The following is a 23118-nucleotide window of genomic DNA, read 5'->3' as shown; positions in this document are numbered from 1 at the left end:
TCACAAACATTATCTCTCGTTCTCCCAATAATCTCATTAGATAAATACTTTACCTCCATTTTACAGGCGAGAAACCTGAGGCACAGAGAAATTAAGGCCCTTGCTCAAGCCATACAATTGCTAAGTAGTATAGCTGAGATATGTCCCAGGACCATCTGATACACACACTTGTGTTTATACCATTAAAACTCATGAAAAAGAAAGGCACATTCAGGTGGGGGATAATCTCGGCTACATACCTCATACAATTCAATAATGATGTTTCCCATTAGACCTCGGCTGCTCTTTATGTTCTCCATGGCCAGGGTGAAGTAGATCCCACGGGTGTCTGAGATGTAGAGGTTGTATGTATCATTCTGGTTCCATTCTTGGACGGCTGCAAACACCTGGTTCTCATCAGTACTGATGATGTGCATGTCCTGTAAGAAGATGGAAGGCTTAAGGCAGCAGATCTCTTAGCTCCCTGTGCACTGGGACCCAGAATGATTACCATGACTTATGAAATGGTTGAGAAAAAGCTTGATTTATAGGTAATGTTAAACAATTCTGTGTCGGGCCAAGGCTATAAATTATGAGGCTCATGATTTCTGTTCCTTGCTAAGTGACAGCAAGATGGGTCTGAGGGGCTCTGGTGGGTATCATTTTCCATGGCTTTGAGGGATTTATCCACTTTCATTTTTTATTTTTATATCTGAAAGGTAGTGTTAGTGCTAAAAGAGATAAAAAGTCTTGCAAGAAAAAGCTCACACATGCCGGAAGACAGGGTCTATCCCTTCTTTAGGTCTTCATTTATGTTTTCAAACTTTTCAGTGTAATGGTTTTCACGCCTTTCTTTGGAATCTTCACAGTCAGGGGGATTGCCGGAAGGGTGGCTGGGAGGCATGGCCAATGGGTGGGGCTCTGGGCTTCTAACCGTGTTTCAACCAGAGCGGAGCCACTCAAATCTGCTTTATACTAGAGTTCTGTGTAATATTTTAGAAGTAAAAGGTGTGTGGTGGGGTTCTTCTGTTAATAAAGTAATATTTGAAAATCACTGATATGGAGGAACAGATACTCAACCTGGAATTTAGTGATCTGGGCCATAATATAAGCTCTGTAGGACTGTTGAATGTGGCAGTCTCCATCAGCTTCAATTTTCTTACTAAAATAGTGAAGAGGCTGGGCTACCAGTAAAAAATAGCTAACAATTGGGCAGTGTTCTAAGTTACTTTAATGCATTACTGTATTTCCATTAAAATCCAAATAATTCTACAATGGAGGTAGTGTAATTATTCCTATTTTATTGAGGACTAAAGTAAGGAAACAGGCTTACAAACTTGCTTCAAATTACATAGCTAGTAAGTGGCAGAACCCTGTTTTGAACTGCAGTGGTATGACTCTAACATAATTGTTGGCTTCTAACCATTTATGTATATAGCTTCTAGATTAGAATTTGCAAACCAAGGGCCCATGAAATAAACATAAATCACAAGAGTTTGGTTTGACCAAAGTCTCTGCAATACTTGAAAATGTAGTCTTTTTGGTGGAGTCATTGGAGTCTCAGTTCTATATATCTCAATTTTCTTATGATCTGCCACTTCTGGTTTGTGAAGTCACTTTAGTTTGCATTCCTGGAGTAGATCAGTTCTAAAATCAAATCCACTAGTCCAGAATTCAAAGCAGTTTATAAAAGCCATTTCCCATATATGGCTAGACACTGTGCAAAGGTTATCATAATCCCAAGTCCTTACTTAAGGAGCTTACAATGCCAGGAGGCAATGTTGACAAGGATAAACATCTGAAAAAAATGAGAGTAGTTAAAAAATGCATAACTATACAGATGTATATGCCAAAGAGTAATAGCATACTGAGAAAGTAAGAGAGGCCCCCTCCTCACTGTGATGGAAAGCACTGGTAATAGGAGCACAGGCAATTGGAGTTGACAGTAAGTAGATAATCAGGCTGAATCTAGCCCCTACCTTATTTGGCCAACCTTTCCCAGAAATGGTTTCAACAATAAAGGGAGGCAGCAATGTCTATAATGTCAGAACCATGGAGAGCTCCATCAAGATGACTTCAAAAGGCACAAGCTCATTTGATTTGGATGATTTCAAAAGGAGCAAGCTTATCTGATTTGGACAAGTGGGAGGTGGGGAAAGCAGAGAAGCAAGCTCTACATCTTTGCATTGGAGATTCTCTGTCACATCCCAGTCTCTGAAGGCCCTAGGTCACCTTGACTAAGACCTCCTTACTCATTTGTGCTTATACACCTTACAGGTTCCTGCTGAGCTGCTTGAACGTGGAAACGAGGCTTACTCTTAAAAACCATGTGATTACATCGTGTTGTGTTGGTGTGGAATGAAAGCCCAAGAACCCAGTAGGAGGGGAAACAACAGCTGCAGGAAAAACAGATTAAATTCACTTATCCTGTTAAAAATGCAATAGAAATGCCTGGCTTTTCCCAGATGTTTTGGTTATAAAAATGAATGAGCTAAGTTATTTTAGACTGAACTAATAAAAAAGAGAAGTGGAAAAAAACAACTTAAAACACTGGTCGGGATTAGAGGCAGCCAGCTTTGCTGTGAATGCATCTTACTTTAGGCCTGCGTTGAGACTGTGTTACCTGGTGAACAGGTGCTGTGGGCTCTGGGGTGAAAGACTGCTTCTTTGTATCTAGGATTCTGGGATGTCTGCTTCAGAAATCATTAATTGGCCAAAGTCACTTAGCTAATAAATGACATTACTAAAATTTAAACTTAAGAGTATCCTAATCAAGAAGCTAAGCTCCGTATCAGTGGGAGTATAACTTCCATGGGCATCGAAATGACCTGGCGATCTTAATAGCATGCAGACTCATGAGTTCCACTGCCCGAGGTTCTGATTCAGTGTGTCTGGTGAGGGACCTTAGATTCTGCTACCTAATAAGCCCCCCAGATGATTCTGGTGCATACAATCTGGGGAACCACTCTCTGAACAGCTCTGAACCTGAGCTATGTGTCCCCTCTTCTAATAGGCCTTGTGGTTGCATAGGATCAACCATAACAACCTGGAGAGTGTCTTCAAAACCAAAGAAAAGCCCTGGTAATTAAATGTGGCCCAATCGGGATCTGAAGGATAATGAATTCTGCTACCCTAATCTAACTCCAAAGCATGTGTCACCGTCATACTAAAGCAATAATAAACAACAGTCCTCTATATCCTCCCTAAGGAGTAACTGGGGAGATCAGAGTTGCTTTTTGAAAACCTAAACCTGTGACTTCGTAGGAGAAAACAGTAAAAATACTTCCCTGTTACTGAAACATTTTCTAGTAACCTGGGCCTAATGTAACTTTAATATAGAAAGACCTGTGTTATCAAGCATATGCCACATGCCAAATACCATAATATAAATGCAGAGAGGGATGAAATATAGAACCTAACCTCAGGAAGATGCCCACCGGGCAGAGACATCCCATGCTCCTGTGACCTCCGTGAACTCGTAAGTGCTACAACAGAGGCACTGAAAATGGTGATAGAAGGAGAAAGGTTCAGGTAGGTGAGAGGAAGGGTGGGGCTTTCAAGGAAATGTGGGGAACTTGGAACAGTTTGAAAGCAGTTTTCTTCTGGGGACAGTGAGGTAGAGTGGCCACATCACAAGGGGTTCTATATGACACACCTAAATTTACCCAGAAGAAAATACAAAGCTGTCGCAAGACTTTAAGCAGGAGAAAGAAGAGACTAGAGTTGATCAATGCAGAGCCTGAGCTGGAGACGATTACCCTCGTCGCATGATAATATTCACTGTGCAAGCAGTATAAAGAGTGGAGTTAAGCAGGGCAGGGAGGAAGGCTTAAAAGGCCACTGCGACAATCTAGGTAGCAACACACAATGGCCTGAACTAAGGAGTAGGTGTAGTAGGTATTCTATAACCCGAAACAGTGGATCGGTGGGATATCAAGGAGGTAGATCCACAGGGGGGAAGGGGGAAGGCCATAGCTTTAATATCTCAGATATCTGACGTACAAAATCCTCTGCATTTTTAGAGTAGTCATTAAAATGATAATTCAATATTCATTCACGTAAATTGTCGATTTGATGCCTGTCTCTCTCATTAGATTGTAAACTCCCTGAGGTCAGGAACGATGCCCCTCTTATTTCTCACTTTATTTCTAGCACTTATCAGAGCAGCTGAGTATAGAATTATTCCAGCACATGGTAGATATCTAACAAAAGCTTACTGAATGAATAAATGGGTAAGTAAACATGGAGAAGGAGATACAAGGGAAGTAAGGTAGAGACTCTGAGCTCAGTTCTGAGCTGCCGAATGAAACCATGAAGGGGATGTACTTTGAACGGGGGGGTGGAGATACAGTCCGGGATCAGTGGAGAGATGTGGGCTGGGGCTGTGGACACAGGAGTGACCCATATGAAGAAAAGCGATGAGGTCATGCAAGAGCCATGAAGAACACAAAAAGGATTTGGAAACATCAACATCAGAAGGGGGCAAGGGGAAGGGGATCCAGGAAAGGAAATTAGGAGTAAACGCTGCCAAAGGGAAGGGTACCAAGGGTGGATTTTACCCCAACGGTGCCAAATGATACAGAGAGCCTAAAAAGATAAAGAGCTAGAGATTTTTTTAAATTTTTATTTATTTCTATTTATTTTTTGGATGTGGCATGTAGGCAGTCCCTGGTAGCAATGGCTAGAAGTCTTTTTAGTGCAGTAGTGGGATGGATGTGGGGGAGCAGGGGCAACCTGCGGTGAGCTGAAGAGTGAATGCCAAGTGAGAAAAAGAGGTTAGAATTACAGATAACTCTTTAATAAGTGCGGCTGCGACACGGCAAAGAAAGATAAATCAGCATTTGGGGATATGTAAAAATTAAGAAAAATTTTCCTGAGGAAATTAAGGAAAAGGTTAATATCATTGCCATTATCATTATAATAAATGTTCTAAACCATATTTCCCTCTCTTCTTATTATTCAAAATAAGATTAACTATATTCTACTGCCAAATGAAAACAAACCCAGACTTAGGTAGAAAGAGCCTTGATGTGGAAAGACTATTGCGACACTCTGACCATAATATCTGCAAGCGCCTCCGAGTGAAGGCAGAAAGGAATGGCTTTCCCAGGGAGAAGTACAGGGCCACAGAGAAGGGGGTGTGGGGAGCAGGTGGTGCGATCCAGCAATTAGACAGGAAATTGCTCCCCTCAGAATCGGTGGCTCTCAGAGGCACTGTCAGGAGGCGCTGTTCTGAGTCCCGGCGCTTGCATAAGCTCCCAGTGCTCACATATGCTCAAGAGCCAGTCAAAGTCAGGGGGCTTGAGAGAGGAAGAAAAGCTGAACTTAACTTGGTAAAGTCAAATTAGCAAGCCTTTGGTACAGGCTGGTCAGTAGGGAGCAACAGTTCGGCTCATCCTCGACAAGACAAAAAGTGGGCATCTGGGGTGGTCAAGAGTAAACATGGGGACATCGGTGTGTTATCCAGGCAATGGGGAGGGGCGTTCTTTGCAGTAAGTCATGTCCAGGGATGCAAACGGGCGGGGGAGAGATTTCTTAAATATTGCTGTTTCCCAGAAGCACAGGACCCAGGTGAAGTTCAACATCGTCACTAACAAACTGAGTCCCCACATACATACAAGCATTTAATGGAAATGTACTCTTGTAGAAATGACTATTAGAGAAGCAAGTTGAGAGTAAATCCAGAGTCTAAGCGACAAAGAGGTCTAAAAAGATAAAGAGCTAGAGATTTTTTTAAATTTTTATTTATTTCTATTTATTTTTTGGATATGGCATGTAGGCAGTCACTGGTAGCCATGAGAGTCAGGGTGGTAAAGCGAAGGCCTCAGGTGGCACTGAGTCAAGGGCAGGCTGGGGCCTGACCCCACAAGGAGCATGGATCTCCATGCTGGCAGGTTAAGAGCATCTACTGTTTCCCCTTGGATCACAATCGTTGCTTAGACTCACCCAGCACTTTCCACTTTACCAACAATGAGCCATTTGTTGAATCCTCACAACTTTGTCAGATAGTAAAATGATACCCATTTCACAGATGAGAAGACCTCGACTCATGGATAGGTATGAGGCAGAACTGGAATGAGAGCTCAGGGTTTCTGCTCATAAGTTCCATCACCTTTTCCCAAAGTCACCATGGCTCCCCTTCCTCTTCTTCCCTGCCCTCTACTGTGTTTCTCATGCCCGTTGGACTGAGATGCCAACCAGATGCCTAGGGACTGGGTTTGCAGGACTGGCAAGAGGTTGCTGCTCTTAATAGTGCTGCTTATTATCAACAGCATTCATTTTGTTCTCTGCAAAACACTCCAAAGCCGCGAGTGCCCCAGGCAAGCAAATCCTGAACAGACAGGCTGGGAGTAGAGGTGTGAGGGCAGTGGCGAAGGGAACTTCTGTTTTTGTTTTTAAGCACGATGCCCAGCGGCGGTCGCAGAACTCCAGGAACAGCAGCAACTTGCTTAAAAGCCATGTCCATTTTTCAACAAAGGGAAGAAGCAATCTCCCCCCGCCCCCTCTGTCTTCACCCCTGATGAAAATCTGGGACAATGTCAGCTAACAAAGGGGATCGATAGCCATCCAGCTGTTTTCACAGCCACCCTCGCATTAATGAGAAGCTGCTCTGGATGAAGGTCTATAAAAGGGGCCGCACGGAGGGGTCTCCACCACAATAAATGGCCATGGGTTAGCTAACCGTTAATGGAGTGTTCTGGGGTTGGGATCAATTCCAGGCTTCGTTGGTCCCCACCTGCAGCCACGCTGCCCAGGGCGGAGAACTGTTTGTTTTCCTAAGAAGGTTAAAAATACATAAAATAGGCACGAATACACAGACAAAATAGGCCCTGCGTTGGAAAGTTGGTTTGGAAAATGCCTGAAACTCTTTCCTGGGCCAGTACATGGAAGTCACCAAGGTCCTGCAAGGGGCCATTGTCCTGTAGAGAGAGGATGGCTATGAACACCCCTTTCTTCATCTTTTCCAGCAGGGGCTCCTCTTTCCTGCTTGGGCTAAAATACCTGATGGGTACATCTTGCAACCACAATGCTCCACAGTGGTCCTATAAATGCCAACCACAGAGGGCAGAGGAGATGAGACTGATTCCCATGGTCCCTGAGGATAATACGGCCCCTGCCTCCCTCACCAGCCGCTTCACCCGTGTCTCCGTAATCCGGTCTCTCAGCGTGGTTTGAGTTTGTTGAATAAACCATACTCTCTCTTAAAATAGGGCCTATGCATGGATTTTCTATCAGCTTCCCCAACACTTGTTTGTACAGTTAACTCCTTTTTTTTTTTTTTTTTATCAGCTTAAACATCACTTTCTTTAGGAAACTTGCCCTCACTACTCGTATTTGCTCAGCTCCAACTCTTATGCCACGATGAGCCTTGAGCTTCTAGACTTATAACGCCCTTCCCACCTACGATCGTGTGTTCAGTGTCTCCTCTCTACCAGAATATAAGCTCCATGAAGGCAGAGTCCGTTGTGTCCGACTCACTTCTCTGTCCATAGACCTTAGTTCAGTGCCTGGCACAGAGTAGAAACTTCAGTGTTAGAAAGAATAGTTCAATGGGTGAATTAGAGAAAGAACAGATGGATGGACAGAGTGACACATGAATAGATGAATAAATGAATGCGCAGACACAATCGGAGAGTAGGCAACCACCCGCCTTCTTATCGGCTAATCCCTCCTTCCTCTGTGCTCAGCTAGCCTTCCATAATTTTTTCCAGCACCAGCTTAGAGACCCAGTTCTCTGTAACATTACATTTGATATGTGGCCAACCTGAAACTTCGCTTCTTTGCAGCTTTGTTAGGTGATGCAATTATGTCCTGTCCGCATTCACACTGAGGCTCTAAAACCCATCTTCTCCCAAGAGCCAGTGTTCACAGGAAATGGGGTTCACAGAGTTAAGTTTCATGCTTTTTCAACAGAGGAGTTAACATGCCATCATTTGATATTAAAATTGTAGTAACTTAAAGTACCTCTCTTTTTACTCACAGTGGCAGAAGGGAGTGGGAACGTAGGTAGTGGATTTATTAGCATTAACGTGTAGGGAGAATCAGGAGAGCCAGGAGGCTGCCCTGCAGCCTTCATGGGCACACACAGCATCCATGCCCCTGCCTGGGCCTTCTGAGCACATCCTTCTATTTGGCAGGGAGGCCCTTACAAAGGGAGGGGTCCTCACAGGAGATTCCAAGGCTAGTGCTCCTTTCACCACCCCCCTCCCAGGGAATGACCCAAAGTTATTCGGGATGTTTGAGTCATAGCAAATCAAAACTGCCGAGAGGAGAACGCAGACCCCAGGTTCAGCGACCTCGCCTTGGTAGGTCAGGCTGAATCCCAGCTGGCTCCCTGGCAGGGATCAAACCTCCTGCCACCCAGCAAGGCAGCCTCTCCCTGCCCGTTGTCTGGCAGGCCCCTGGACAGCAGGTGGTGCGTACCTTTGGCAGGGAGTACTTGGGCAGCTTTATCTGAGCGAAGGCCTCTCTTCGATAGGACACGTAGTAGCTGGCTCTTCCACCAGTTGTCACCTGGGTCATGGGGAAACACAAAGAGGTCAGGTGGGGCCATGCATCATAGTTCAAGCTGGAAGGTATTCGCCTCTCCATCAATAGCCACAGTAGGTTTGTGACAACCTTTTGGAGGATGTCCCTTGCTGGCTTTGAGCCACCAATCCCACGGCACCCTCAGTTGCCCCCATATTATGGTACCTAGAGAACAGTCTTTCCCTGTGGGTGGCATGTTCCATGAGAACAGGGACTGTGTATTTGGTCACTGTGCTCTGCATATGCACACACCTAATAAATATTTTCCACTGAAAAAAGAGTTGCTATTGATGTGGGCTGTACCCATGATCTATTTATTCTATTTTTGAAACAATTTTTAATCCACTGCAACCATGATGTGATAGCCAAAGGATTTTTTCCTTGATGTGAGTAATTACTATTGCTCAGCACTCTTATTACTTAGAAATTAATTTCACTTCTGATCTGAGTACCATGTATTTCCTTTATATTTATAAATTGATGCATTAAGCAGATATTTATTGACTTTCCATGAGCAAGTTACTAAAAGGTATCAGAAGTCAGAGAAAAAACTCTGGGTTTACAAGTCAGAGACCTGGGTTTGAGTCTCAGTGCTGCTGTCATGGGGAGTTGAGCTCTGTGATCTCACTTGGGAAACTATGGATTCTTAGAGGAACCTGGAAACCATTCCAAGAAACGAACCTCTGGCCTGGGCTGGAGGTTCAACATGGCACAGCTCTGCAGATGGCTGCTCTCGGTCCAGTCACCCTAACTCAGGGGAAATTAATATTCACAGGAGAAGATAACATAGCCTGTGCGGAGAAAAGAGTAGGGTGGCTATAGTAACCAGGCTGCTGTGCTGGGCCGGCAATTGCCGGAGGCACATGCTCTGTTCTCATTAAGACCCAAGCACTTGCTGGAGACAGGCCAGTCCTCTACTCTGGTCCAATCCTGGCTCCCAGCCACAGCGGCTGCTGAGAGCAGGAGGGGTCTAACATCTCTATTGAAATCCACCCATCACTGCTCACTCTGAGAGATGGCATCTCCCATGGCTCCCCCTGGCTCTGCACAGATTGGAAGCCCGCAAATCAGGCACCACAAGCTGCCAGGTAGAGCAGATGTTAGAGTCAGCGTGAAGGCAGAACCTTGTGAAAACTTGGTGCAAACACTTCGGCTGTGAACCAAGAGCAGAGAGTGGTTTTCTCCCCGATGTTCACCGCCCTCCTTACATCTCTATTTTCTAATTAGAATCATTTATGTCTTGTATTCCGGGACTTTTTTTTTTATATATGAGACATCTGTTCTTAATCTATATTGTTCTGCGTTGGCTTAGAGGAGGGGTGTTGACATATTAAGATCAATGGGTTGCTGGGAAGTCCTTCTTTTTAAAATAAATCTCAACTATATAGACTCAGATTAAAATATAATCCCTGAACAGTCACCATTAGTGCTTGTAAGATCTTATTGACTTACTGGTTTGTTTAATTGGGTTTTATTTTTTATTATAAAACCAACACATGTAAACGTAAATCCACCAACCCCAAACCTAGGTCAGTTTTTAAACTTTCCCATGTGTCAGCATCACCTGGATATTGTTGTAACTCAGACTGCTGGGCTCCACCCACAGAGTCTCTGATTCAATCAATCTGAGGTAGGGCCTAAGAACTGTCTTTTCTAATTAGTTTCCAGACGATGCTGATTCTGCTGGTCTGGGGACCACATCCGGAGCAGCACAGAACTAGAACTTTAATGACAACTGACATGCACCCCTGTGCTCCTCACCTGTCCTGAGCACCCCCTCCCTCCCCGATGCAGTGATTTTCCCAAATTTCACATTTACAATGATGATAAAGTTGTTTTAAATTGAGGTGGAATTCATATGACATAAAATTAACAATTTTAAAGTGTATACTTCAGTGGCCTTTAGCACATTCTCAATGTTGTGCAGCCATCACCTCTTAAGTAATTCTAAAATGTTTTCATCCCCCTCAAAGGAGACCCTGAACCTCATAATAAAATTTGTAAATTCAAAAATATATCCTCTGGTCACTTATATGCTTGAAAATCAGTTCTTGATAGGATAGCCCGAACCTCACCAGCCTCACCCTTAGAGAATTAGACTAGCATCAAAGGAGGTAAGTCTCCTCTCTGAGTCCTAGCCAGAGCCCAGCAATTAAAAGAAACATTTCCACAGAAGATCCCGTCACCTCCTTAGGGAACAAGATGCTGGCACCCCTGGGCCTCTTATGAGCACCAAGCTCAAGGTTGGGCCCCTTGGGGGGTTCAAATCACTGAGGGCTGAAGAACAGAGGGAAGGGAATGGGAGGAGGTAGAAGGTATATAGGGAGATAGACGGTGATGGAAGGAGGCTTGGCTTGGGGTGGTGAACACACAATAGAGTGTTCAGATGATGTATTATAGAACTGTACATTGAAACCTATATAATTTTATTAACCATTGTCACCCCAATAAATTCAACAAAAACATTTTTAAAAAGAACAGAGTGGTTCCTGTGATAGTGTGATTGGCCCTGATGACTAGGGGCCCAGCGATGGGCCCAGCCATGCCTACTGTAGCCCTGTACAAGCACAGACTCTCCCTCTCTCTCTCTCTCTCTCTCTCTCTCTCTCTGTCTCTCTCTCTCTCTCTCTCTCTCTCACACACACACACACACACACACACACAGAACTCAGGGCAGTTTATGGTTGAGTAAATCATAAAGATGGAAATTACACCTTGGATACACCATGGACTAATTCAAACTATTGAGTTGTTTCATGAAGCCCGAGAGGCCAGAGGTTCTTCCAGTGCCTCTGATATCACAGTATCTCCCAGTGATATCAAGCTGGCTCCTGCAGCTCTGCCCTTGTCCTGGCCATGCCCTTCTCTGCAGCATCAAAAGCCAATTGATGCTTTAAACCTCAGTGTCAGACCCATGAGTTTGTTGGGATGCCACCAATTCATTATAATTCCTCCCTTCTCTCAACTCCTGAGCTTTGTGATTTCCATTTCTACAGCACTTTCAAGGTTTACTCTGTGGTACATATATTCATATAATGGTCTTCCATGTCTTCTTATAAGGTTGTAATCTGCTGAGTCCTACGCAGAGCTGGTCTCATGGCAGGTTGTTAATGAATCCATGATGATAAAGACAATGATAAAACTGTGATTGATTGAGTTCATCTCCCATCTCCAGAACTGCACATAGCCCTTATACAAATTATCTACTTTAATCCTCATGACAACCCTACAGAGGCTATAAGACACTGAGTTACTTGCCCAAGATAAGACACACTTGAACCCAGTCAAGTTTGGCTCTAACCCTATATTTCTCCTCCTGTGACTAAGATGAGTCCTCCATTCAACCATGCATCTCCTTGATGAGTAACAACAATATATTTCCTTGATTCCAAATCTTAACTTTTTAAAATATCTGTAACTGGCATATGCTTATATGTTTGCATTTCCTCATATTCCCAGGAAAGTCTGTCATGGCATTTATGCTGCATCTTCAAAATGAAGTCTTCTTAAAAGAGAAGAGTCAAGGTAATAAAAGAGTAATAATAACAATAACTACCATGCAATAAAAGCTTATTACTTGAAAGATGCTATGATAAGCAGTTTATAAACCATACCTCATAAACATATGTTATGTATTAAGTATTATGTGCATGCATATATGTAAAATACATAGAGATATAGATATAGATTGTACTTCTACTTTACAGTTCAGGAAATTGGGGCTGAGAGAAGTCAACTAACTTACCCGACATCATAGTCTTTCATTGTCATGGCCAGTATATGACCCTAGCCTAACCTAGACCCTTAACTGTAAATGAGTATATTCCCAAAATGTCAGGGACAGGGCAGGGGTCAATACATATTGACTATCTGAATAATGAATTGGGATTAAACTGCTTAACTAGAAAGACTTTGATTTCCTCTAGTGTTTAGTAGCTGAACCATGGATGTTGAGAAGGACTTTCCATCCCTGCCCAGTCTCTGGCTGGTCATAGGAACTTATCTCCAGATGGAAGTCCTAGCACTCCCGCTTCCAAGCAGAATCCTCATGAGGTCAGGGTGACACTAGGCTAAGGCATCTGCTGCCTTTCTGCTCTTCGCATGGCTCTCTGGCAACCACACAAGGAAGGAATAAAGTTTAGTGACTATTAATCTATTTTGATGAACTTTTCTCTCCCTTACAAGCAAATCTGCTGGCATTGTAAATCCCAGAGATTATTACCACTCTCCCTTTCAGTGACACCTTTTATTTTACATTTGATGAATGTCATCCAATTATTTGCTCTGGGCCCATCCGTCATGCTAAACACAGAATTAGCTGGGTCTTTTCCTCGCTAATGACTGGCTCGTTAATCTGATTTTCTGCATTTCCATTTTACAGGTTTAATTGGGCTCCTGGCCAGTGAAAATGATTCCTTTGGACAAGTGCATTGGCCATTAAACGCATCTGTCTCTTCTGACTTGTTCCCACCCTTGCTGCCACCAAGTCTACCTGACATATCCTTATTTTTTTCATTCCTATCTTGCTTCTAGATGATGGCATTCCCTGGAGGAGAGAGAGAAATTTGCCCCCCCAAATTGAAACCAGAAGGCTTTGAGTCATATTGGGCTTGTTTCTGCCATAGATAGATGAAAATGTGTAGTGTGTCTAGAATTCATGATTGTGCATAAGTAATTTGACAAGAAAAGCAGAAATTAATATTTTCAAGTATCAATTATGTGATGAGTACATTACGTTCATGACAACTATTTACATCCACAATAATAATTATTACTATTAATATTATTGGTAATCCCATTGCTAGTACCTTACAAAGTAAAAATGTTTAATAAATTAATAAATTCTGAAGCTGGAATTTGAAGCCAAGCTCATCTGGCTTCTTATGCTGGCCCCTGTCCGTGGAGGGGAATGGATTCCATGTCATTCAACTTCCAATTTCCCAGATAAGATGCCTACCATCAGGGCAGATATTTCTATGTGAGAGTTCATATCAATTTCTCAGCCGTGAGAAATCAATGCTCCATTGTTGTACAGGAGTGAAGGGTGCTGCTTTGGAATCTGAGAATAAGAGGGACCATAATGGAAATAAATCTGGCTGCTGCCTTCACAGAAAATGACATTTAGAAACTTTTCCAGTTACAGCATCTTGCTGGGCCCACTCTCATGTGAATGCCGAGTCCAAGCGCAGAGAAACGGCTACCTACGCGGGCTCAAGTCAGTTACTGCTCACGGCCTCTGCGCTGTTTCCTCTTCAGCAAAGAAACAAAAGGGAACAGCCAAGTTGTTACAATGCACAATTAACTTTTCCAATTTCTTTGCTCATTAATTCTATTCAGATTATTTAAAATAAATCTTGACGTTGTTAGGCCTTTCTCTTCCTTTCCACCTACATAATTCCTTCAAAGATCACATTTCCTTTCCAAGAACAAAGGAACAGGCTTCTGACTGCTGGGCCACGAAAGTCAGTAATAGCCACCAGTCTCATCAAGGTGTGACTGTGTCAGGATGACCCTGGAAGCTTCCGCAGGATGGGCTATGTCATCTCTGCCATCCTGAGCTCATTTTCTGAAAGTGTTTAGCTAAGGTGCCACATTATGTGTCTGAATCAAAACTGTGGGACAGCACTGGAAACAAGGTGCCCTATGAGCCATCTCCCATGCTAGACTATCTGGTCTTGAGTTTTAGTATTTGTCCAGCTGGTATTTGCTCATTTTATGTCCTGGAGACTCTATGATATTAATGTAACATGTAGTTTTCTCTGTTTGTTTCTAGAAAGGGTGGATCTGGTACCTAACACACCGCTTGCACTGAGGCTGAACCTCTTGTGAAACAGAGTTGCACAGAAAAGTTTGTTATCGGGGCCCTAACATAATAACCCCCAAACAGCTTCATTGAGAATAGATTTGAGATAAGATAGTTGATACTGAAGACACTGAATATCTCTCTCTATCTCACTCTGTGTGTGTGTGTGTGTGTGTGTGTGTGTGTGTGTGTGTGTGTGTGTGTGTGTAGGGGATGTGTTATAGTGAAGACATGTACTGAAGTTGCTGGCACACTCATTGGCCAAAAAAACGCAAATCTATTGCCACCTTCACCAGCCCTGCCAAGAAACTTCTTGAAGCCTTCCCTGCCTGTTGGGAATGTTAGTAAGGCAGAGAACAGGTGGCGAGTTAGAAAAGCATGGCATGAAGACTGTGTGTCTAGACCACAGCAACACTAGGAGAGAAGAATCAGCATATGCCTCATTCACTGAGTCTGTCTCTTCAAATACAATAAAGTAATTGGACTCGATATGTCTCCAGTTATATATTTTCAGAGAGGCTGATTTTTTTCCTCTGATTTTTAAGTATTAGAGTACCTTTGGTTGGGATCCCACACCTATGTTTGAATCCTGCTTTTGTCACTTGTCGGTTTGGTGACTTTGGACAGGTAATTGAATCTTCCTAATTTCTTCTGAAAAACAGAAATATTCATACTATGGATATGCTATCATGATGATTAAACACAATATAGCATGTAAGGAGCTTTAGCCCTGAACCTGGCATATACTAAGTACTCACTGCATCCTACCTGGCCCTGCTGAACTACAGGCACAGATGCCTACGTCAGCCCAACACCTTGGAGGCCTTATGGCAACTGACTATGGTGACAGCTTATGTATGCAACCTGGAGGCTTAGGACAGTGCTTGGGTGGCTACATGGCCACCTGGTCAGAACTGAGCAGGGGAAGAGGACTGAAATTCTTGTTGCCCTCGACAAGGGTGACTTCACAAAGAAGATTACCTATGGAGACCACAAAGCTAAAGTGTTTCTGCCAGAGATTTAGCCACTAATGGCTGCAAGCCTTATCTTAGTGTTCTGGCTTTTATGACTCAGGAAGGGGAGAAGTTCTTGAGATGCCCACCTAACCCTTCAAAATGAAAGTTCTTTGTGTTTTCTCTCCATTTTTTTTAACTTATTTTTTTTGAGGGGGAAGGAGGGGCGATGGTAAAAAGGCAAAGTACAGAAATAAAAAAGAACAAATCCAGATTTAAATTGCCATCCTGAAGTACAAAATTGGGGGCATCTGGATACTCCTAGTGAATATAATAATAGATAAAAAGTTAAAACCTAGACAGTCTACTCTGAGTGTTCCAGATTCAGGATGCCAGTGTCCCAAAAAAAAACACTACCCATGGAAATCTTAAACAGAAATTTTAGAACTTACTATCAAAACACCTTCCTTTCCTTTTCTTCTTTCAAAATTGACCCTTTTCCTTGTAGACTGAGTTTAATATAGTTTAGTAAAGAATGGAACTGAGGAGAAGCTCTCTAGATATTATTAGGAGGCTAGCTTATAAAGTCTTCCTGCTATTAGAAGCTGTTCTCTTTGACTCAAGATATCCCACAGCCTATTTCCTTTATACGGATGGACATTATGAGGTCAATTAATTGGCTGAAATCTTCCCAAGCCAGACACTACCCTCTATCGTCTCTATAGTGCCCCAGAATTTCATAAACTCAAAACAGAGTGGTGGGAAAGGAGAAGAAGAAAGAAGCTGTAAGGTTCTGGTATCTGCAACATCTGTGATTTTATTTCAGCTCAATCAATTATCAGACATGTGATTTTGGGCATGATAATGAACCTCTTGGAGTTTTGGGGTTATTTTTCTATAAAAATGGAATGAGTAATAATTACCCTTCTCTTACAGAGAAGCAAATGAGATGAGGTAATAAAATGCTTTCATTTAACTATAGTGTTCCACAAATATAAGGAGTAGTGTTAAAACTGATCTGTGGTCTGTATCTAGGAACCTAACTAATTTAGAAGCATTTTTATAGACAAATGGCAATAGATTAAATTTTGCTCCCCCCACCCCAATTCATATGTTAAAACTTAACCCCAGATGTATGGTATTTGGAGGCGAGGTCTTTGAGAGGTCATGAAGGTGAAGACTTCCCACATGATATTAGAGCCCTTGAAACCCCAGAGAGTTTGCTTGCTCATGCCTCATGAGGACACAGCTAACTATGGACCAAGAAGTGGGCCCTCACCAGACCCCAAATCTGCCAGTGCCTTAGTCTTAAACTTGCCAGCCTCCAGAACTGTGAGAAATAAATGTCTGTTGTTTATAAGCCACCCAATTTACAGTACTCTTTTATAGCAACCATAAAACAGAAATCAGGCTGGTGATCCAGATATGTCCACTCTATTGATTGTGCGGGGCACTGACATTTGCCAGTGAGGCTACAGCTACCCACAGACTGGAAGATTGGAGGCACCAAGGACCATAACAAGCCCAGCAGGAAAGGGATGGGCAGAGCTATAGAACAGAAATGTCTTCAGTCACATGGGATGAATGGCACATGCATGTAGCTGCTTGGACAATGCTTAATTCTATTGATATGTTCATGATATTTTAAATATCTTAAAAGGGCAAGGCAAACAGAATCATTAATTTTCTAGAGAGGCAGCAATGCTTCTTTGGGACATGGGATTTCCAGACGGCCTTGGAGATACGGGCAGGTTGCTAGATATTACAGCACAGCTTCGCAAGCATGGGATTTGCATGCCTCGTGAGTGAATTTGGGGACAGCAGTGGACGTATTAAACCATCTGTCAAGCTGTTTCTCAGAAAACATGCCACCTCCCCAAGAGAGCCATGAATATTTGTGAAATGCCAACTGCCACTTCTCAGAGTCTCCCCATTGCATGCCTTGGGTCACGCTTCTCCTGTCTTCCACCAGCAGAAGTGTCACTGTGGGAGAGCCAAGCTCTGTGCTCACCACTCTGTATGCACTGTCCGCCCTTGCGCACAGTGAAGATGTAGGGAAGATGCTGGCATTAAAGCAGCCCTGCTTACTGATAAGTTAATTGACATGCATAAGGTCACTCAGCTCCAAAGTGGCAGAGCCTGGTTTTGAACTTGGGTCTTTAAATCCTGGCATTTTTCACTATACTGTGCAACCCTGAACAAGCCTAAAGGGCCTACTGCAGAGCCTTTCCAAAGGATGACTAGTTAAGGACAAGGTACCTGGAGGGATTCATTCTGACCTAGATCACTAGAAGGCTCTGGCACCAATGACTTTCACAATTGCTTATGTCAAAAGCTATCTTCTTAATAAAGCCTCCCCACACCTCAGTTGCCCAGTTGGCTTTCATCTTGTGTTCATCCAATTCCCAGGGCTCTTTGTCTATGGCCCTCTTCCTGCACTTATCAACTGTTGTCCTGAACTACTGGAAAGTGGGTACAGCTCAGGTCTCTTCTACTGTAATGTTGTTGAGGGTAGATAATGTGCCTTATTCCTATTTAACCTTCTCTTAGTGCCCAGCACCATGTCATAACAACTAGCATTTATAGAGTACTCTACGCCATTAGTTTTCATTACTGGACTTAATGTCATTTGGTCAGAGCATAACCCCGTGCGTGAGGTCTAATCACATCCTGATTTTAGAATGAAGGGGCAGAAGCCCAGACAGGCCACGATAGTTCACCCTTTTACTAAACAGTGAGGTTCAAAGCCAACTGCAGAACTTCTGACTCAAAACCCCAGCCTCCATTCACGTTGCCAGGCTGCTTCAGCCTGTGTTTGCTAAGTCAAGATCAGAAAAACACAAAGTGGAGATAATTGCATGGATTTTTACAAATGGGTCATGATTTTCATCAATTATGCCTTTGAGTGGTTGGCAACAACACCATGTGGAAAAGCAAGGGTGATTAGAGAGTGCGCTTTCCGGTGGGAAACGGGGAAGCAGATGACAAGATGTTCTTTCCCACCCACTGCCGAACTCACATATTAATTAAAGGTCTGGTCAAATTCACATCATTCCTGGAACATTAATTGTGTTTAGACATCTCATTATGGATACTGGCCCCAATTCTACTATGTGTTCCATTTTCCAATCCATCAGCGAGTCCCCGTTCAGAGCTTTGTGCCCAGGCTGTGTCAGGAGGCCAAGACCTCATGGAGTTCACTTCTTTGTAAAAACAAGCCTAACACATAAGATGTACCTATGACCACATACAATCGGTGGTAATACTATGATACCCTGAGCAGGGTAAAGCCTGGGTGCTATAAAACAGAAATCCCCTCCTAAGAACCATAATGGTTTATTCCACTTATTTTCATGCTCCATTTTTGCTTGACATCTTTGATAAAAAGTCTACACTACACTGCTTAATAACCTTACATAAATTTTTTTATTTGTTTGTTTATCTTTGCAGAGGTGGTTCATATCAGGAATAAAGTTCTGCTTCAAAGAAATGCCCAAAAGTTACAGCTGGGTTACTAAAAATGTTGACTTTTGGTAACTTCAGGGTTACTGATTTAGTCGTTTGTTGTGAAAATTCACAAAGAGCTCTGGAATGTAAGCCTAGACATAGAATCCAAAACTCCTGTCCCCTGTTGGCTATTGTGGGTCTTTGGGGAAAGCATATAATTGCTTCCAAGCCTCAGTTTCATCTTAAAAGAATTCCACAGGCATGCTCACAACAAGGCCCAACACGTGCCTGAGACAAAGCAGGGACTCAAAAATGTCAGATCTGCTATGTCCCTCATCCCTTCACTTCCAGTGTCCAGCTTCCCCAGCGGGAAGGCCTTCTGAAACTCCCATATCTGAAGAGTCTGTGCTGCCAGGTGAGTCACTGACTCCACGAACATGGCTTAAGCAGCCTCTGTGTGTTATAAAGTTTTCCATTTCTACTCACTGCCCCTACACACTCCTTGACCCAATTTGCTTCGGGCAAATGAGAAAGTGTTCATTGTAACTCCTTTTCATTTAAAGAGCAGAACAAGTGTAGTGGCTGAGAAAGGGGGCTTTGGGGTTAGCCGGCCTAGGTCCACTCTAGACTGGCTGTGTGACCTTGGGAAAATGACTTACCCTCTCTGTGCCTTTTATATAAAATGAAGGTGAAGAGTAGGACTTACCTCAGAGATGCCATAAAGATTAAACGCATTAATAACAAGCCTAGCTCACACTAAACACTCAGTAAGTCTTAGCCACGACTATTATATGTAATTGATTCTCCAAGAACTACTGATTATTCAATAAGAAAATTCACCAGGAGGTAAAAATCATAGAAGGCTGAGGACAGGGCTTGTGCAAGAAAATGCTGAGAACCATATACAGAAAAGTTCTGTTCAACCCACTTCCTAGGGACTCATCTGAGATGCTTCACAGGGAGCAGGGAAGCCAACACTTCCACGCCTTCCCTCCCACACTGCACACGCAGAGCCCTCAGAAGCAATTACAGAGCAGGGGGAGATCAGACACAGTCCTATTAAGAGCACTGATTACTCCTGCAGACCGCGGTCTGGGGGCCGTCGCTCCCGAGGCAGGCAGGCCTGCGGCCGGCGCTCAGGCTGGGGCTGCGGACGGCAGGCCCGGGAAGGCAGGCCCGCGACCTCGCCGCCTTTGGGGAACTCCCGCTGCGCGTGATAGTTATTGAAGGTGTGCCGCCCGCCCGGCCCGGCCCCAAATGCCTCTCGGAGAAGCTGGTGGGGGCTACCGGCTCGAGAGAGGGGCGGGAGGGGCTCAGCCCCTGTTGCCATCGCACACGAGCTGAATTACAAGGAAACAAGGAAGGAGGGGAGACGCCGGAGATGAAAGAATCGGGCAATTTTAAAGCCCAAGAAGCAGAGAGGGAAAAGCCAATTTCTTTCTTTGTTTTATTTTTACGCAACAGATGTTTCCCTTGCAGTTCCAAACCGAGCAGTAGCTGCTGTAGGAAAGATGAAATAAAGGAGGGAGGAAAAGGGAGCTGAAAAGGAAGAGGGGCGGGGGGCGGGTGGCAAAGCAGGAGCCGATCCCCACGCCTCCCTCCCTCCCCGTCGCCCGCTAGGTTCTGCCACCGGGAGGGCCCGTGTCCTGCCACCAAGCCCTCGGGCGCCAGGAAGGCCGGGCTAATCAGGCCCATCCTTAAACATCTCCATTCCATTACTTTCATAATCAGCTCCTAATGCTCTGTTCGATAGCTGTGGGGCCCACCGGGCCAAGCGCCGGAACAGCTGCTTGGGCCGTGGAGCTATTCTCTGTGCCATTGATCACCAGGACAAAAATCAATCCTGGCTAAGGAGGAAGAAGTTAAAAATAAATTGCCGCCATCGATTTCTGTTCAGACCCCGTGGCTCCCGGTTTAGGAAGGGGGGCGGAGAGAGCGAGTGCGTATTTGCCGGTGGTGGAATCCCTTGGTGTGTCCCAGTCTCAAAAGCAAAATGTGTGGCTATTTTATACACACACACTCATACACACTCACGCTTTTCCTCTTAATTTGTGCTTTTATTTATTTTTAAAAACTTTTGCCTCCTACCCATGATCAAAGAGGTGAATCTTTGAAATCATAAGCTCCCCTGAGAAGAGGGTTGTTGGGGGTTGTTTTGTTTACCCCAAAATCTCCAAATAAGGCCTAAGCTCTGTGGATAGTAGTGTCTCCAGAAGGACTGACTGAGGGACAGACGGAGGAAGTTAATGAACGAAATGCCATCGCTGCTTCTATTGTCTCTCAGAATTGCATTGATTTCTTCTCAGATTTACCACAGTACGCGATTACTCTTTTGACTATTCTTTGCTTACGTGTTATCCTTCTCTGTCGCTAGACGACAGACCCTCCTATGGCAGGACCTGCCTTTCTCATTCCCATCTTCACCTCTTACAGGCTGCGCGACCTCCAGGGATCAAAACTTTCTTATTTATTTTCTGCATTGTCTCCATCCTGTGCCCTCAGTGGACGTGTATGGAATGAAGGAAAGAATAGTTCAGCGACCCTCTTGACGAATTAACTATATTCCAAATGTCTTTTTTTAATTCTGAGACTGGAGAAATACGTTGGGAGCTACTTCTGAATAATAGTCTAACTACACAGAGTACTGTGCAGAGTGAGCGGACTTCTGGAATTCAGCGTTAGAAGGGAACCTCTGGAGTCGGATGGCCCACTGCCTTCCCAAAGGGTTCTCTGGAGTTCTAGACCTCTACAGCGATGCCTTGGGGTGTCCACAAAAGGGTGAAGAGGGGAGGTGTTGATACAGTCCTTAAGCCTTTTAAAACTAGACCCATTTCACGGGTATCTGCTTTATATACTGGAATTCCTTGAATAGTATTGTCTGAAAAGCAGTTCTCACTGCTAGAAACAGCAACAACAAAAGGATTGAAAGCTCTTCTTGGATGCAATCCTTTCACTTTGTGATAAGGAGTCTGAGCTCCAGGGAGGCAAGGTCACGGCCCAAGGTCACAGAATGAGTTAATGGTGACACCAGACTGAAGTCCAGGAAGCCTGCCCTCCCCATCTCGTCACACTGTTTCCTGCCACCGAAGGGTCTCTTTTCCTTGGAGCACTGGCTGGTGCTAAAGTTGACTCCTCAACTCATTTCTCTGCTTTGAGAACTAGGTTGAGCCCTGCCTTCTCCAGGAAGGTGACCTTGATCATGTCATGCCTACGGACCTCCCTCACCCGGGGAAGGAGCCTAGCAGTGCTTTTCTAAGTGCTTTTGAGCATTGCTCATGGAGTATGTCTGGCCATAAAGTCCAACATCCACATCTCGACTAAAAACACAGTGACAACAACCACTTGGTCAGTCTTGTTTGCCATTATATCTCCTTCATGGAGAACAGTGACAGGAGTATATTAAGTGTTCAATTAATGGTTGCTGAATGAATGAATCAATCAATCCATCAATATTTCTGTCTCAGGCAGAATCTATCACAGCTCTGGGTATCTAGTAGGTGCTCAATCAAATCAAGTCAATAGATTAGCCACTGGCTCTGCCACTATTAAATTCCAAAAAAGAACTTATTCTGCCTGACCACAAAGGCTCTCAGAGTCAGATTCTTTCTTTATTCTTTGTTTTTCACTCCTTGCCCAAGGATATTTTTCCCATTGATTTTTAGAGAGGGCAGAAGGGAGGGAGGAGGGAGAGAGAGAAACATTGACGTGAGAGACACATTGATTGTTTGCCTCCTGTATGCTCCCCGACCAGGGCCGGGGATGGGACCACAACTGAGGTTCTTGCCCTTGACTGGGAATCAAACCGAGACCCCTTTAGTCCACGGCCTGATGCTCTAACCACTGAGCCAAACCAGCCAGCGCTCAGAGTCAGATTCTTAAAAGCTGCTTGCAGAAATCCAAAATGCTTGTTTACCCCAGTAGCTCGCTGTGGAGTTAGAGGAAGACTGATTAAAATTTTTAAAAGCTCGACTTCTGAAGTAAATAGATATACATCCTACTTAGAACAGTAATGGGGAGAGAACTGGACTTAATGGTCAACTTCTCAGTTGGCAACCCAACCGCCTTCATTATCAGCACTGTTGTTTTATAACAATATAATTATCCTTAACAGGAGAAGGCCCCAGAAAATGGATCCTCCTGGGAGCTGGGCTTAGCGCAGTGAGTGCTTGGGACTTGCTGGGACTTGGAAGGGAAGGACAATGGGGAGACCCTGCTGGGTCACGATTCAACAGCTCCTGTGCCCCCTGAAGTGGGACTCGGGAGAAGCTGGGCCCCAAAAAGCATGATAGAAACTGGGGAAGGCAGGAGGAGAATGGAGCTAGGGATGGTAATGATTAACCACACTGCCACTCGGTCCCCATGGCTCCCCAGTGGAGTGTCTGAATAATCCTCCAAGTGTATCGGAGG

The 23118-nt window shown here is 44.1% G+C and overlaps 1 protein-coding gene across 1 annotated transcript in view; it reads right to left on the bottom strand.

Annotated features, from left to right (window-relative positions):
* SORCS3 (sortilin related VPS10 domain containing receptor 3) overlaps nt 1-23118 on the bottom strand; it is a 446748-nt gene that overhangs the window by 85787 nt on the left and 337843 nt on the right. Inside the window, exons 8-9 of the mRNA XM_016212097.2 lie at nt 8404-8493; nt 240-419 (exon numbers count right to left, since the gene is read on the bottom strand). Of these exons, the coding sequence (XP_016067583.2) occupies nt 240-419; nt 8404-8493 (270 nt within the window). The remainder of the gene's footprint in view (nt 1-239; nt 420-8403; nt 8494-23118) is intronic.

This window comes from Miniopterus natalensis, chromosome 14 (assembly GCF_054644295.1).
Source record: "Miniopterus natalensis isolate mMinNat1 chromosome 14, mMinNat1.hap1, whole genome shotgun sequence".
Lineage (NCBI taxonomy): Eukaryota > Metazoa > Chordata > Mammalia > Chiroptera > Miniopteridae > Miniopterus > Miniopterus natalensis.
The sequence above is the reverse complement of the archived record's forward strand: the minus strand, read 5'-3'. Positions and strand labels throughout refer to the sequence as shown.